General features: G+C 37.6%; 1 protein-coding gene across 1 annotated transcript; it reads left to right on the top strand.

Annotated features, from left to right (window-relative positions):
• The first annotated feature begins 260 nt into the window (after nt 1-260).
• On the top strand, nt 261-15,238 carry LOC308655184 (guanylate-binding protein 6-like). The gene is given in 11 exon segments (XM_081305064.1): nt 261-471; nt 1,262-1,389; nt 6,337-6,446; nt 6,637-6,833; nt 8,737-8,765; nt 8,769-8,982; nt 9,665-9,945; nt 10,718-10,930; nt 12,180-12,282; nt 12,628-12,821; nt 14,154-15,238. Coding segments are annotated over 11 exon segments (1,884 nt in total). The 5' UTR covers nt 261-281; the 3' UTR covers nt 14,379-15,238.
• The last annotated feature ends 273 nt before the right edge of the window (nt 15,239-15,511 follow it).

The raw sequence follows: 15,511 nt of genomic DNA, 5'->3' as shown, positions 1-15,511 counted from the left end.
GCATATTTTAGACCCTCAGTAACATTACATGGGTTTTATTATTACTTGTAGAAAAATTTCAGGGAAGATAACACCTTATGTTTCATCAAAAACATTAGAGATTTGGGAGAATGATGAAGGCAACCTTGTGGAGTCTGCTCTTGTTCAGTTATGTGTAGTCCCAAACAAAGTACAGATGGCTCATCAGTCCCAAGTTGATGGGTGGTTGGATAACTCTCAGACAGAGAATGACTTTGTAATCTTATTTCTATTTGGAGGCTGTTCCAGGTTAGCAGGTTGCTATGGCATCTGGACCGAAAATGTCAGCCCCCATTTGTCTGGTGGAAAATAACAATGAGCAGCTGATGGTGAACCAGCAGGCTCTAAGAATTCTTGAGAATATTTCTCAGCCAGTCATAGTGGTGGCCATTGTTGGACTGTACCGTACAGGAAAATCCTACTTGATGAACCGTCTGGCAGGACAGAACTGCGGTGAGTGGTGTCCTGGGCAGGGCCAGTTGCTTGTCTCCAGCTGAATCTCATCTTCTTAGTGATGATCCTCACTCAAGGGAGGACCCAACTTTTCTCAGTAAAGGAACTTTCTCATTCTAATTCTCATGGCCAAATTACTACTTTACTGTAATCTTTCCCCATATTCTTTTCTTTATTCTGATTAAGGAAAATCTCTCCTACTGGTGTTCACAGTTGTATCTTTTCTAACATCCACATCTTTTCTAACACTTCCATAAATGTTTCTTCTGTCTTATATAAAATATTTTTTCCCTCTATGTAATATTTCATCAACATGTGAAGATCTTTGAATATTTGTCATCTTAAAAATCCTTCCTGGACTTCACTTCCTATTGCAACTACTCTTTTTCTGTTTTGCTTTTTCTTTCACTTATTTTTCAATGCAAAAAAAAAATAGTATTCAACTTCCTTTTTGTCATTTGTTTTTGTTCTTATGTCTGTCTTTAATCTGCAGATCTCTGAGCCTCACCATTTCTTTAAAATGCTTCCTACTAGTGACCTCCATGTTGTCTAGTTCATGAATGCCTCTTTGTCTTCATCTAGAACCCTCAAGTGGCATCATTCTCAGATTAATGACTGATTCTCTGCTCCTTAAAATAGGTGACTTGCAAAATAAGGCATTCTTGAGGAAGTAGAGATTCCACCATCCTGGCTGTTGGGGTACACACAATCCAAGACCTCAGGCTCTGTGAGTTCTTGGCTGCTTAGGAGTTCTGCTCTCAGCATATATTGTTCTCCCCTTCCCTTGCAGGCTTTCCTTTGGGCTCCACAGTGCAATCTGAAACCAAGGGCATCTGGATGTGGTGTGTGCCCCACCCCATCAAGCGAAATCACACCCTGGTTCTTCTGGACACTGAGGGCCTGGGCGATGTGGAAAAGGTGAGGGAGGGAGTCTCAGATCCTTCGTATGCTGAATTTTCTCCTTATTGCTTTATGACCCTTTCTAATTTAACTGCTTTGATCTACCACCTGGAAACAGAACTATAGTGAATAAGGCAAACTGGTAGTCTAAATCTTGCCTCCAGCTCAAATAAGATAGAGGTATGGTGAATAGAATGTTTTATTTCTTGATGGTTAGCAATACCACCCTTTATCACTGAGGAGTTCCGCTTCCTCAGATGTGGAAGTTTGAACATTATAGAAGCAGCCGAGGCAAGTATGGGAAGCAATTTTATTTTAAAAAATAGTAACACAGACTTCTCCTAGGAGAAGGGGGCCATAGCTGGTATCCTGGTATCCCAAGAAGTGACAGCATCTTGCTCCTTTTATACATTGTAGGTTTTCTTTGTTCTCATGACCTCTTCCCCCTTATCTCTCTCCTTCCTGCCCAAGAGATCTAGGTGGAATGGTAAAACGTGAGAAGCAGGTGGGTTCAAATGGCCAAGGTGGAGTGATCTGGGCAGGAAGGGAATGGGCAGCCTGGGAGGCATTAATTAGCAGTTTCCTGCCTGCTCACTGGAAGCTCCTTAACAACCTTCTGGGAGGGGCAGCACAGGTAGGTGATCTTGGTGCTCAAAGGGCTCTGGAGGCATTAACATTCCAATCTCCAGGGGGCAGTCTCTAACTTCCTAGACCCAAATTGGCCTCCATTTTCTCAATCTGACCAAATCACTATCTACACTAACTGCCTATATTTAATTTTGTTTCAGTAGGGTGAATGTTTTGATTCAATATAATAAAAAAATTATTGAGCAGCTAAGTTCTAGCTTTCTGGGCTCAGTACATTGGCATTACTGACCAAGTAAAGGCTCTGTCCTCAAAAAACCTGCAGCCCCATTGAGGAGACCACACCTATGCCTCAGGTTAAATACAAGGCCTGGGAAAGAAGCTGGTTGGAGAGAGGAAGGTCCCATGCTGCAGTGTAGTGCCTGACCCCTGTTGAGTTCCATGGGGGAAATCTGTGGCTGGGTTGGCCCTTTGGAAGGATCCTGGGTTGAGACAAGGAAGTTGGGTCTTGATCCCTGGTGCTGATCAGTCCTTGGAGGTCTGCCCTGGAAGCCTTTCTCGTTGAGTGCTGACCTCTGAGGGCTGTCATCCATTAGCACTTCCAATAGCTTGAAAATGACCCACACAGCACATCCCAACTTGATCAAATATTTAAGTGTAAACGGAGCTTGATAGGAGGGTGAAGAGGTATCAGCCTCATCCCTGTGGATGAGGAAAGCCTCCTGATCCACCTTTCAAACTACAAACATTCTGGAAGTCTTTGAGAAATCTATGACTGCTGGTACTATCAAAGCATATTTCTGACTTATAATACAAATTTTAAGATGGATTTTTGATATTGTAGCTTTCTAACAATAGGTAAACTGAGTGATCTGGTTGTTGTTTTTTTTGACACAATAAATTTATTTTATTTATTTTTATGTAGCGCTGAGGATCAGATCCAGTGCCTCACACTTGTTAGGCAAGCACTCTACCACTGAGCTATAGTCCCAGCCTCTGATCTTCCCTTTTATGCTTTATTTTGAGACTTATTTGAGAAAAGTATCTAAATTTCTATACTCCTTTTTTTGCATAAGGATTTAGATATCCTGTGCTTATTTTTTATCAGCTTCTTTGAAATATAATTAACAAATAAAATTGTATGCATTTAAGGTGCACAAGTTGATGTTTTGATTTACTTTGTGAAATGATCAGTACAAACACATTAATACATGTATTAATTTTTAGTTTTCTTTTTTGCTTTTTAATGAGAACACCTAAGACAAAGCTTCTTAGCAAAATTCAAGTATACGATACAGTGTTAACTATAGTCACCATGCTATACCTTAGACCTCTAGAAATTATTTATTTTGCATAACTGAAACTCTGTACTTTTTGACCAGTATCTCCCTGTTTCTCCCATCCCCCAGATTCCAGAACACACCATCGCATTCTCTGCTGATATGGATTTGACTATTGGACCATTTTACATTCCATACCTGAATGAGATAATATAGTATTTTTCTTTTTGTACCTGGCGTATTTCACTTAGCATAATGTCCTCAATTTTCATTCATGTTTTGCAAATGGCATGATTTCCTTTGTCCTTTTAGGTTTGAGTACTCATACTCCACACTTTCTTTACCCATTTATTCCTTGATAAATGTCTGTATCTTGGCCATTGTGAAATAATGCTGTAATAAATATGGAAGGGCAGGTATCTGAGATACTGCAATTACTTCCTTTGGCTCTTGAGAAGTGATATTGCTGGATTATATGGTACTTCTATTTTTTTTGAGGAATTTCCAGAATGTTTTCCATAACGGCTATACCAATTTACATTGCAATCAACAGCATACAAGTGTTCTTTTTTCTATATCCTCATCAACACATGTCATCTTTTGTTTTTTTGTTCATAGCCATCCTAATTATTGTGATAGCTCATTGTGATTTTGACTTTCATTTCCCTGATAATTAGTGAGGTTGAATATCTTTTCATGTACCCATTGGCAATTTGTATATTAAATTTTGAGAAATGTATTTTCAAGTCATTTTCTCATATTTATTGAGTTGCTTGACTTACTGTTGAGTTATATGAATTTCTTATATACTTTGAATATTAACCCCTTGTCAGATATGATTTGCTAATATTTTTTATCCCATTCTGTAGTTTCCTTTTTACATGGCTGATTGGTTTTTTTTGCTTGCAAGAAGGTTTTTAGTTGGATTTTGCTTTTGTTGTCTGTACTTTTGGTGTCATTTCCACAAAAGCCAAGGCTAGACCAATGTTAAAAAGGTTTTGCCTGTTTTCTTCTTGAAATTTCAGGACACATGGTCATTTTTTTTCCTACTATCTAACTGAAATTTTGTGTCCTTTGACCAATATTTCTGTATAATCCTTTTCCGGCCTTTGGACCACCCTTTCAACAACCATTCCATTCTCTACTTGTATGGATGCAACTTCTCTAAGTTCCACATACAAGTGAGGTCAGGTGGTATTTGCTTTTTGTGTCTCTCTTCATTTCACTTTAGCTTAAAGTCCTGCAGGTCCATATATGTTGTTGCAAATGACAAGATTTCCTTGCTTTTATGGATGTATGGTATTCTGGTGTGTGCATTTCCCACATTTTCTGCATCCATTTATCCATTGATGAACACTTGGTTTGATTCCTTGCCTCAACTTCATTTCCTTTGGATAACACACAGTAGTACATCCACTTTCAGAGCTTATATGCAATTCTCAAATCTATTTTGAGTTCAATTTTAAACACTCTTCTGGCTATGGATATCCAGTTCTTCTGACATCACTTGTTAACAAAGCCATTCTGTCCCTATTGTGTGTTCTTGGCACTGTTGTCCAAGCTGAGTTGACTATTAAAGCATGGATTTATTTCTGGGTGCTCTTCTGTTCCATGGGTCTAGATACCTGCTTTTACAACATTGCCATACTGCTTTGATCACTGTAGCTTTGTAACATTTTAAATCAGGATGTGTGATACCTTGACCTTTGTTCTTCTTGCTCAAGATTGGTTTGGTTATTCAGTATCCTTTGTAGTCCTGTATACATTTTAGAATTTCTCTTTTTGTTTACTTAAGTGTAACTGATGTGATACAGCAATCGGTATACGGGGTAAAAATGGGAGTTCATAACCCACTTGAATCAAACTGTGAAATATGATATATTAAGAACTATGTAATGTTTTGAACGACCAACAATAAAAAAATAAATAAAATTAAAAAAAAAAGAATGTCATTGTCATAGGCAGTTGAAAGCCATCTATCAAACAATGGTATGTGCTTATCTAAATGGGTTTTCGTTTGCCACAAGTCTTAATTCTAAGAACATTGATTACTTTTTAATATTAGGGTTTTGGGGAATTAAGGAAATGAATAGGTTAATCTCCCCACCCTTAAATTGCTATATAGAATATTATAGGCCTGAATCTGTTATTACCTTGCTCTCTAGGAACAAGCTTTATATACTCTTTATAAGTAATTTCTAGATTTAATTTAGACAAATTCTACAATTTATAGAAACAAATTAGCCTGAGCTTTCATGTCCTTCATCAACCTGTGTCGGTGCTCACGATCCAGCATTGTTTCCTGCTCTTACTTGCTTCTCGGTCAAACAAAATAACTATTTTCACTGCAAAGATTCCTACAATCTCTAGTTTTGTTACTGTGGATCTTTCTACTTGTAGGATCATCTTTATTTGTTCTGTCAACCTTCTGCCAACTCTTTAATGGTCAGCTCATGATCTCTAGGAAGGCTTCATACATGTTTTTCTCCAACTTTCATAGCTCTGTTCTTTCTTGATTGACATGTACTTCTTAATTTAATATAACAGCTATGGATTTCACTACTTATATAAATTACTAAGATCCAAATTTTTATAGATATTATTATCTGTGTTGTATTTATTTTTGTGAATATCTTCATTGCTTTGAATTAGTCATCTCAAAGTAACTTGTCATTGTGAAATTTGTTTTTCTGAATCTAAGATCAGGGGATCAGTAGCCATCTATGCCCAGCTATCCCTACTCTGATATTTATATGTTTTATAAGGTCTATGGCCAATAAATATATAGAGAGAATGAGGAAATGCTAACATCAACGATTGAATGAATATCCTATTGAGAACCCAATAGAGTACAAGTTTATGTATGTATATTATTTCATCTCACTGAGAAAAATAAAGCTATGTGAAGATGAGAATCATCATATGAAGAAATTATGATTCTAAGAAACATTATAATTGTCAAAGCTGTTATTTGTTCAGGTCTTTCTTCATTGCATATGAATTCCTATTAGTAAACCCATAAACGAAAGACTGACAGAATAAAGTCTGAATGAATTTGTAAAACTTAACTCCTAAGTTCCTTGCTGTAATGTGCTTCTAGGGTGACCCTAAGAATGACTCCTGGATCTTTGCGCTGGCTGTGCTTCTCAGCAGCACCTTTGTCTACAACAGCATGGGCACCATCAATCAGCAGGCCCTGGACCAGCTGCAGTATCCTTCCAGGAACTCAACCTGCCTGTCATTGAGTTTAGGGGAATGAATATTGAGTCATTATCTTTTGCCCTGTCAATTAGTAGTTTCTGGTGAAGCAGCGAGCACCTATGGCAAAAGAGGCTGTTTATTAGAATTTTTTTTAATAGGGAAACACAGAAATGATGTTTTTTCCTCAGCCAAGACCTAGTTATGTGACAGAGCTGACAGAATTAATCAGGGCAAAGTCCTCCTCAGATCCTGATGAAATAGAAGATTGCACAGAGTTTGTGAGTTTCTTTCCAGACTTTGTCTGGACTGTCCGGGATTTCACCCTAGAGCTGAAGTTTAATGGTGAGGACATCACAGAAGACCAGTACCTGGAGAATGCCTTGAAGCTGATTAAAGGTACCAGAGTGTGGCTCAGGAGTGGGTGGGATCACTGAAAACTGTCCATAATTTCTGGAATTCCATTAGTATTTGAAACTGAACTGAGGTCTGCAGCAATGGTGAGTGGAATATAGGTTGAAGAGCTCCAGGAACTGATGTTTACTTATGATATATAAGACCTAAAGTACAATGAAATTATTCAAAACCAAATTCTTTTAAACAATTTTTACTTTAGTATCCTGATTACAATGGAGGCTAAAACTTTCTAGTGACCAGACACTTCTGTACCCTCTTTGGCATCTGCTGTCCTCTGTTTAGGAGAACAAATGGCCTCAAAATTATTAGACATGAAATTATAATCCAAAACCCATCTCATGAAAAAATATGTATTTCACACAGATAATTCTTCTAATTTTAAAATACTAGTGTATTTATTTCATTCATATGAATACCTTTGTGATCCAGGTGTGGCATCTGTAATTCTTGGCACTCCGGAGTACAGAGCAGCAGAATCTCAAGTTCAAGCTTAATGAGACCTGTCTCAAAATGAAAAAATTAAAAAGGCTGGGGATATAGCTCAGTGGTAGTGGCCCCTGCTTAGAGCAGCAGGATTTCAATTTGAGGCCAATTTGGGCAACTTAGCAAGATCCTATCTTAAAATGAAACCTAAAAAGTTTGGGTATGTAACTCCCTGGAATGGCCCTGAGTTCACTTGCCAGTACTCCCTTCCCACTCTCATACCTTTGTGTTCTAAATAGGCCTGAAGAAGCATGTATCTTTTCTATTTATTTCTTTCCAATACTTATTATGATTATAAGAACACTCATTTTACTTGTATATGATGGCTTTCTCTTAATTCCAACACATTTATTCATGGTATTATTTTAAAAAATTATATTAATTGGTGTACATATTGCTTATATGTAAATTATTTGCATGGGTGCATAGCTAAAGAAATCTTGTGAGAATACCAATTCTGATTTATTCTTTTGTGCTTTCATTTTTCTCTCTATGCTTTCTCAAAACATTAATTGAAAAATCGGTAGGCAGAAAAGCAAATAGTCAAATCAAATATACACCTCTGTCTCAAATTTTAAAAATCACATTTTATTTACTTTTGGTCTTTGGAAATGTTTGCTACAAATAGCTAACATTGTGTGAAAGTTATTTTAAAAAAACAAACTACATTGTTATATTACATCCCAATATTATGGGATATATACAGATAGTAAGGTGATTAGTCAAGTGAAGCCAATAATCCATCTATCATCTCACATAGTTAGTTGATTTGATTTAATAACAATCCCAAATATAGTAGTTTTGTTACCCACAGTCCTCATGTTGGACATTAGATCCCTAAACTTCTGCTTCCTACATATCTGTTACTTTAATGTTTGACCTACATTTCCCATTTCCTCCCCACCCCTGGTAACAACTATTTCATTCTTTCTGTTTATTTGGCTTTTTAAAAAATGAATTCTTTTTAGCACGGAAGTAGTTTTCCTTAATGAATTATGGTATCGTTCTCAGTATTCCTAATGTTATTTCTGATATTGCTCCATTATCACTTATTTGTGTGTCTTCTTTCTGTTCCTACAGCTCAATTTTTGCAAGGGATTGAGTGGACCAGAGATTTATGTTTAACTTTTCATTCATTCAGTGAACATATAATAAATAACAACTCGTTCAGGTCTGGGGATATCAGTCTAGATATTTTTTTTTCTGCTAGGATCTAAATCTCTTGTCAGAGTTACATCATTGGCACAAGTTTGGTGTACAAAGAAGTATTGAATGTTAATGTTAAAACAATTCTTTAACAGTATATATTAACTGCAAAGATACAACAACCTCTGTCAAAAAATCTTTAGTTCCCGGTCCTAAGACAATTTCTATTGTATTCTCTGTTTTCCCCATCCCTCAGGGAACGGCTCCAGAGTTGCAATGTTCAATTAGCCCAGGGAATGCATCAGGAATTTCTTTCCAAAACGGAAGTGTTTTGTCTTTGACCGGCCAACAAATAACAAAGAACACCTAGCCCATATTGAGAGCATCTCAGAAGACCAACTGGATCCTAAATTCCAGGAACAAACAAATAGTTTCAGTTCTTACATCTTTACCCAGGCAAAGATCAAGACACTCAGAGAGGGGATTGTGGTTACTGGCAATCGTGAGTCTTTTCATATTTCTGTGTTGACTAATACATGTTGAATATACTATATAATGTGTTTCCATTAGTTTTGTTTGATAATTAGAGAAATATGCACAATTTTAAATCAGGTTACTTGTTAGGTTTACAGACCTTCTGTAAAATTATGCACTTTGTTACTGCTGTCTGTGGCTTTCACATATCTGAAAAATCCTCCATTGATAATAAAAATCACTAATAGTATATAAAAACAGATAGATACTATTTTTTAGGGGAATTTTTATATGTTAAGTATTGTTTGTAAGGAGAATATTATGTGTATTTTAGAAATTTATAGTAGCTCATATATAAATGCTGGCCTATAAACACCTGAAAATCCTTTGAAAGTTTTGGCAATAAATATAATCTGATATACCTTTCCTCATTGGTCAACCTATGTAATGTGTTTTCCTTTGACTTTTAATTGAGACGTTATGTTTTCACACTTAATATATTACAGGGAGGTGGATAGTTAACATTTTAAATACTGTGGCCTAGAGAACCATAAAACTGAGGTCAATAGTAACACCAAAGTGATGATAGTAGTAAGAGGTAGGCATGTGTGTTTTTATGTGTATGAGGTTTTAGAAATATTGTCTTAGAATCTTGGATCTTATTGAGTTATAGATTCCAATTTATCCCCTAAAATTTCTGGCTTCCTCAGGCCTGGGGACTCTGGTGGTGACCTATGTAGATACCATCGCTAGTGGATCAGTGCCTTGTTTGGAGAATGCGGTGACTACTCTGGCCCAGCGTGAGAACTCAGCAGCTGTGCAGAAGGCAGCCGACCACTACAGTGAGCAGATGGCCCAGCGGGTGCAGTTCCCCACAGACACACTCCAGGAGCTGCTGGAGGTGCACGCAGCCTGTGAGAAGGGAGCCATCACAGTCTTCATGGAGCACTCCTTCAAGGATGAAAATCAGGAGTTCCAAAAGGAACTGGCGGTAATTGTCTCAGTTATTACCTTTTCTGGTAGTTCCCTTGAAAAGGAAGCCTAGAGGTGCCTTTATGGACCTCAGGGTTCCTCTCTCTAATTCAAGGATAAAGCACTTTGGATTCTCATGAGGAATACAGTTCCCAAAGACCATATATCCCTCTTTGCCCCTTCCCCCAAACTTGGGGCACATTATCCAGAAATTTCTCAGATGACTGAAGGAAAACCAGAATAGATATCTTCCATAATAATCTGATGACTGAAGTCAAATCTGTATCAATATCCCCCTGAATGCTTCTAATGAATACTGGAAAATCCTTCTATTGGTGACAAGCCAGCCTGGAACACCTGCAAGTCACCCCCATACCGTTTCTTCTTCTGTGCACACTCTCCTTTTCCTAGGAACCAAAGTTTCTTTCACCAGACCCTCTTTCCACGTTGCTGTTCATCTTATGTTATTCCTTGTTTCATTGCATCATTGAAGATCGAATCACAGCACTCCACAGCTGGCAAAACACCATGGAGCTTCTGGAATGCAATCGCTTCATCACACAGATGAGCATTTTGAGGCCCAGGAAGTTTAAGAAATTTTCCTGTAGACTTGCAGAGGATCTTCAGGGATGTAATGAGTCAAGTTTTGTGATTTCTGATTCATCCAGAGTCTTATTCCAATGCTTTTCTCATCATCAATATAGTTAGATTGACCCTTCTATAAGGTTCTTTGGAGTTTTATCTTTTTCATTCCTATCTTCCAGTAACATGTGTCTATAATTCCATTGCAGAAAATAGTAGAGGAGAAGAAGAACTATTTCTTGCTGAAGAATGAGGAGACTTCTGAAAAATACTGCCAGGCTGAACTGAATCGGCTTTCAAAGACCCTAATGGAAAGCATTTCTGCAGGAACTTTCTCTGTTCCTGGAGGCCACAAGCTCTACATGAAAGCAAGAGAAAATGTTGAACAGAACTATTTGCAAGTGCCCAGGAAAGGAGTCAAGGTGAGGAGTAAGGGGACATGGGGAGCTTAGAGAACAGTCAAAGGATCTCTTAAATCTACTTGTGAGTGATAAGAAAGCATGATACCTCTATCTCCCTCCCTCTTCCCCAGAGCTGGAGATGGAAACCCAGGGCTTTGTGCTATCTAGACAAGTGCTCTACCACTGAGCTACTCCCTGACCCCACTTAGTCTTCGAATGCTTCCTATTTATTATATTTACCTGAGAGTGGAAGTATTCATTTCCAAAGGTATTATGGATTTCAGAAATTCAGGAAAGACAGGAAGAACTTATGAATTTCTTCATCCACATTATTTGAAATGTGCCAAGTGCTGGTGATTCCCAAGGTTCAGTCAGAACCTTTGCTCTCAGGGCTGATCAAGGTAAGAATGAGTCAACTAAATGTACATATTGAGTGATATCACTTATTAATATCACTTATGAGCCAGGGACAACAGGCTACGTAGGTGGTGGCAGGAAACACAATAATGGCACAATTAACATTTCATATTCTATTGACTATAGACATGGTGATATGCTTTTTCCCGAGAACTTTTAATTTAGTTTCCCAAACAACTCTATGTAATACCTCTCCTCATGTGAACATTTTATACATCTGAACTGAGAGGCCCAGACAGATTTAATAACTGGTCCAAAGTAATACCCAGCCAGTGGTGGGAGAGAGCAGCAGCATAGACCAGAGGCAGCATTTCACATTGGAAAACAAACACGTGAAAGCATTAGAGATTATAATTTGTACAATTTCACATCATTTAGACTAGGTGGAGCCTAGAGCAGGTAGAGGGAAAAAGCATTGGGAGAAGGGGAGGAGGGGGCAGGAAGAGGAGATATGGAGGGTCTCAGGTCACACCGAGGAGCTTGGTCACTTAGAAGGGAATCACTGAAATTTTAACCATGAAGCCAAAATGATATGGACATGTGTGTTTTTTGTTTGTTTTATTTTATTCTATTTTTTGCTGAGGACTGGGGATTGAACCCAGGGGTACCTAACGATCCGAAGTCACATCCCCAGCCCTTTTTATTTATTTTTACATTTTTGAGACAGGGTCTTGTGAAGTTGCTTAGGGCCTTGCTAAGTTTCTGAGGTTGGCTTTGAACTTGCAACCCTCCTTCTTCATCCTCCCAAGTTGCTGGGATTTATAAGTGTGCACCACTGCCTCTGGCTGATATATTGTTTTTACAGAAGTGGTCTTCCAGTGAAATCTAAGTTTTTTGCTTCTTGGTTCCACAGGCAGGCGAGGTCTTCCAGAGGTTTCTGCAGTCACAGACAGCAACAGAGAAGTCTATCCTGCAGGCAGATAAAGCCCTCAGTGATAAGGAGAAGGCCATTGCAGGTACAGGGACGGGACTCCACTCCCAGGTGGTGGTTGGATTCCTGTAAAGCCCTCTGACAGGTCTGACAGGAAGACCTTCTCCAAACTGTGAGCTTTCCCTTCTCTGTGGAATGCATGCTCTGCTGAATGTGTGAGGAACAAGGGGAAGTAGAGGTCAGACCTCAACCTGATGGGCAGGACCTTTCCTATCAGTGTCTGAAACTTGCACTTGATGGTGTGGACTTGTGTGAATTCTGTGATTTCCTGCCTTGCCCTGCCTTTCAGATTTGGTTTGGTCTCTGAGCTCAGGAAATTATAGTATAGTTGCTGTTTCTTTCTTCCTTCTCTAAAACTTTCCTGTGACAGAGGAGCGGGCCAAGAAGGAGGCAGCTGAGAGGGAAGAGGAACTTTCAAGACAGAGACAACAGGAACAACAGCAACAGATGGAGGCTCAAGAGAGGAGTTTCAAGGAAAACATGGAGCAACTGAAAAAGAAGCTGGAGGAGGAGAGAGAAGAGCTCCTGAAAAACCAGAACACCATGTTGGAGCACCAGCTGAAGGTGGGTGATGCCCTGCTCAGTAGTTCTGATGGTCCTGGGGCCCCAGAAGGAATAGTGCAGATTACACTCCGCTCACAGAAGGAAGATAATCACCATGTGTTGCTTGTGATTTATTGCAAGCCCTGAATTCTCTTGTAAAAAGATTTTTTTTAAATTGTATTCTGTATTTAGACTCTGGAGAATCATTTATAGTCCCTTAAATCTTTAGATTTTATACATGGTGTAAGCTGCTGTTTAAGGAGATTTTAAAGTAATCTTATGACAGTGAGATCTAGAGTGTGGGGCATTCTATAGGGCGATTGTCTCAGTCTGAAACAAATCAATGGTATTAAAAAAAGAAAAGAAGGAGAAAGAGGAGGATAAGAAGGAAGAGAAGGAGGAGTCATGGCAGCAGTAGTGAGGTGAACTTTTCTAGATTAAAAGATAGTTCAGACCTAATAACCAAATGTATGTAAACTTTTTTGGGACCCTGATTTGAACAAAACAACTTCCAGAATATTTGAAGCAATCAAGGAAATTTGAAGCATTAGATAATGTGAAATAATTTTGATAAGTATGATAAAGCCCTTGTGTTTATATAAGACAAATATTAACATTGTTTAGAGATGCATATACGAGGTGTAGTGGTAAAATGATTGAATGTTAAGGTGTTACTTTCAAGTATTTGGTAAATGAATAAAAGGAATAAACAAACAAAAAATTTCATGAGGGCCTGATTAAGCAGACAGATTTTAACCAGCTGTAGTCAAGATGGGAAAGCAATTGGTTAGCATCACCAAGTCCCATGTTGTCTGGAGCCCTATTTCTACTCAAAGACCTTAAGGCAGATCTGCACTGACAGAAGTAGAAATCCAGGAAAGTGACAGCTTCTAAACTTGCTGCAGTTAAATCCAGATGTAAACAGCTGCACAGAGCATGAGAGGAAATCCCTCATTGTCCATTTGGAAATTATATGGTAATAGATTTCTGGATCAGATAATGTGTTCTCATCATTGCTATGTGATGGTGATCATGCCATCCCAGTGGGACTGAGAATCTGTTTATTCAGACCAATAACATTTCTTGGCAAGAATATGAATTTGTTCTCACACCTTGGTTAGCACACAGCCAATCTGTAATGGTGGGTGAATATTAGTAACGTGGGAAATGTTACTTCCTGGTAGTGTCTAGGTCTAGCTCAGATGATAGTCTGTTGCTAAATTATCCTACAGTAATTGAGAAAACATTTTAGGGAGAAAATAAGACATGTTGACAAAGTTTTTTAAACAAAGTATAAATCAAAGTATCAAAATTATAAAATATTTACACCCCTTTCAATTCTATTTATTTTAGGTTCAAAAGGATTTGCTTGAGGAAGGATTCAAGAGGAAATCTGAGGAAATGAATGCAACAATTAATCAACTGAGAAATATGATTGATAATACAAAGGAGAGTAAAATTCCCTGGATTTTTCAAGTATTGGAATCATTTGGCAATGGTCTAAATGCATTATTTTCTCTTGGTAGTTCTGTTGGTAAACTTGGAAAAGGACTTTACTCACTGTTTAGAAAGAAGTAAGGAAAAATGTGGCTTGTGGTACATGATTTGGCCTATTTTGGTGCTCAAGTTTTTCATTTTAATTCTGCAAAGTTTTAAACATAAAAAGTGTTTGCTAGAAGATATCAGTGCATGACCTGCCTTATATGGAACAAATGCTTGGAAACATTTACAGATAATGCTAGTTTTAGTAAATTCACATTTGCAATAGTTTACATACATAAGAGGTTCTTTAATGCATTGATTTTAATCAGAAAAGTTTGGAAACTATGTAAATGTCATCTACATAAAATTGGTACTATAAATTTTCATATGTGTCAATACTGGAATAGCCAGGAAACAAAATGCCTTGGAACTCTAGGTACCCTAATACGAAGGATCTTGAAGATAAATTGTTATGTAAAAACAAAGTCCAAAATAGTATATATGGTTGACCACTATTAAAAGTGAAATTATCTTATGCAAATATACATTGTACAAATAAAATGTCTTCTGAAGTTTTAATGAGAAACTAATATCATTGGCTCCTTTTGGGGAGAAATGATTGGAATCAGAGGTTCAAGGGACACATACCATTCATTACCTACTCCATCTTTGGAAGATCATAAAGAAAGCTTGTATCTCATTCATTTTGAAAAAAATTATAAATTATAGTGATAGTGATAATAATGAAAGTAGATTTGACCATTATATGATGAAACGTCTCATTATTTCTGCAAATAACATCAGCCAGCTTACTTTTATTCCATCCAAGCCATTGTCCTATAGGATGGTGCTGCCTGTGCTTAGGCAGGGTCTTCACTTCAGTTTGATATCCCACATGCCAAACATTCCTAGACACACCCTTATTGACATACCCAGAAGCCTTTTAATCTTTGAGGTCTCTTCAAATTAAGCATTACAAATATTAAGTAAATAATTGGACTAAGAATAAAATCTAAACTCTAGTACATATATGAACAAATCTGAGCAAAATTCTTAAAACAAGTTGATAATGTAATAAAATTATCTATCTTACAGACATCATTCCTTCTGAATCATAGAAATCTATATGAAAAGCTAACAAAATGATGACGATGGTGATGATTATAGCCAGAAATTCGACACTGACTTAAAGCTCACCTTTATGAGTTTGTATTCTGATTTGTTTTACA

The sequence above is a fragment of the Spermophilus citellus genome (assembly GCF_964194105.1).
Source record: "Spermophilus citellus genome assembly, chromosome: 9".
In the NCBI taxonomy this organism is placed as follows: domain Eukaryota; kingdom Metazoa; phylum Chordata; class Mammalia; order Rodentia; family Sciuridae; genus Spermophilus; species Spermophilus citellus.
Note: the sequence above shows the minus strand (reverse complement) of the source record. Positions and strands in the feature narration are given on the sequence as shown.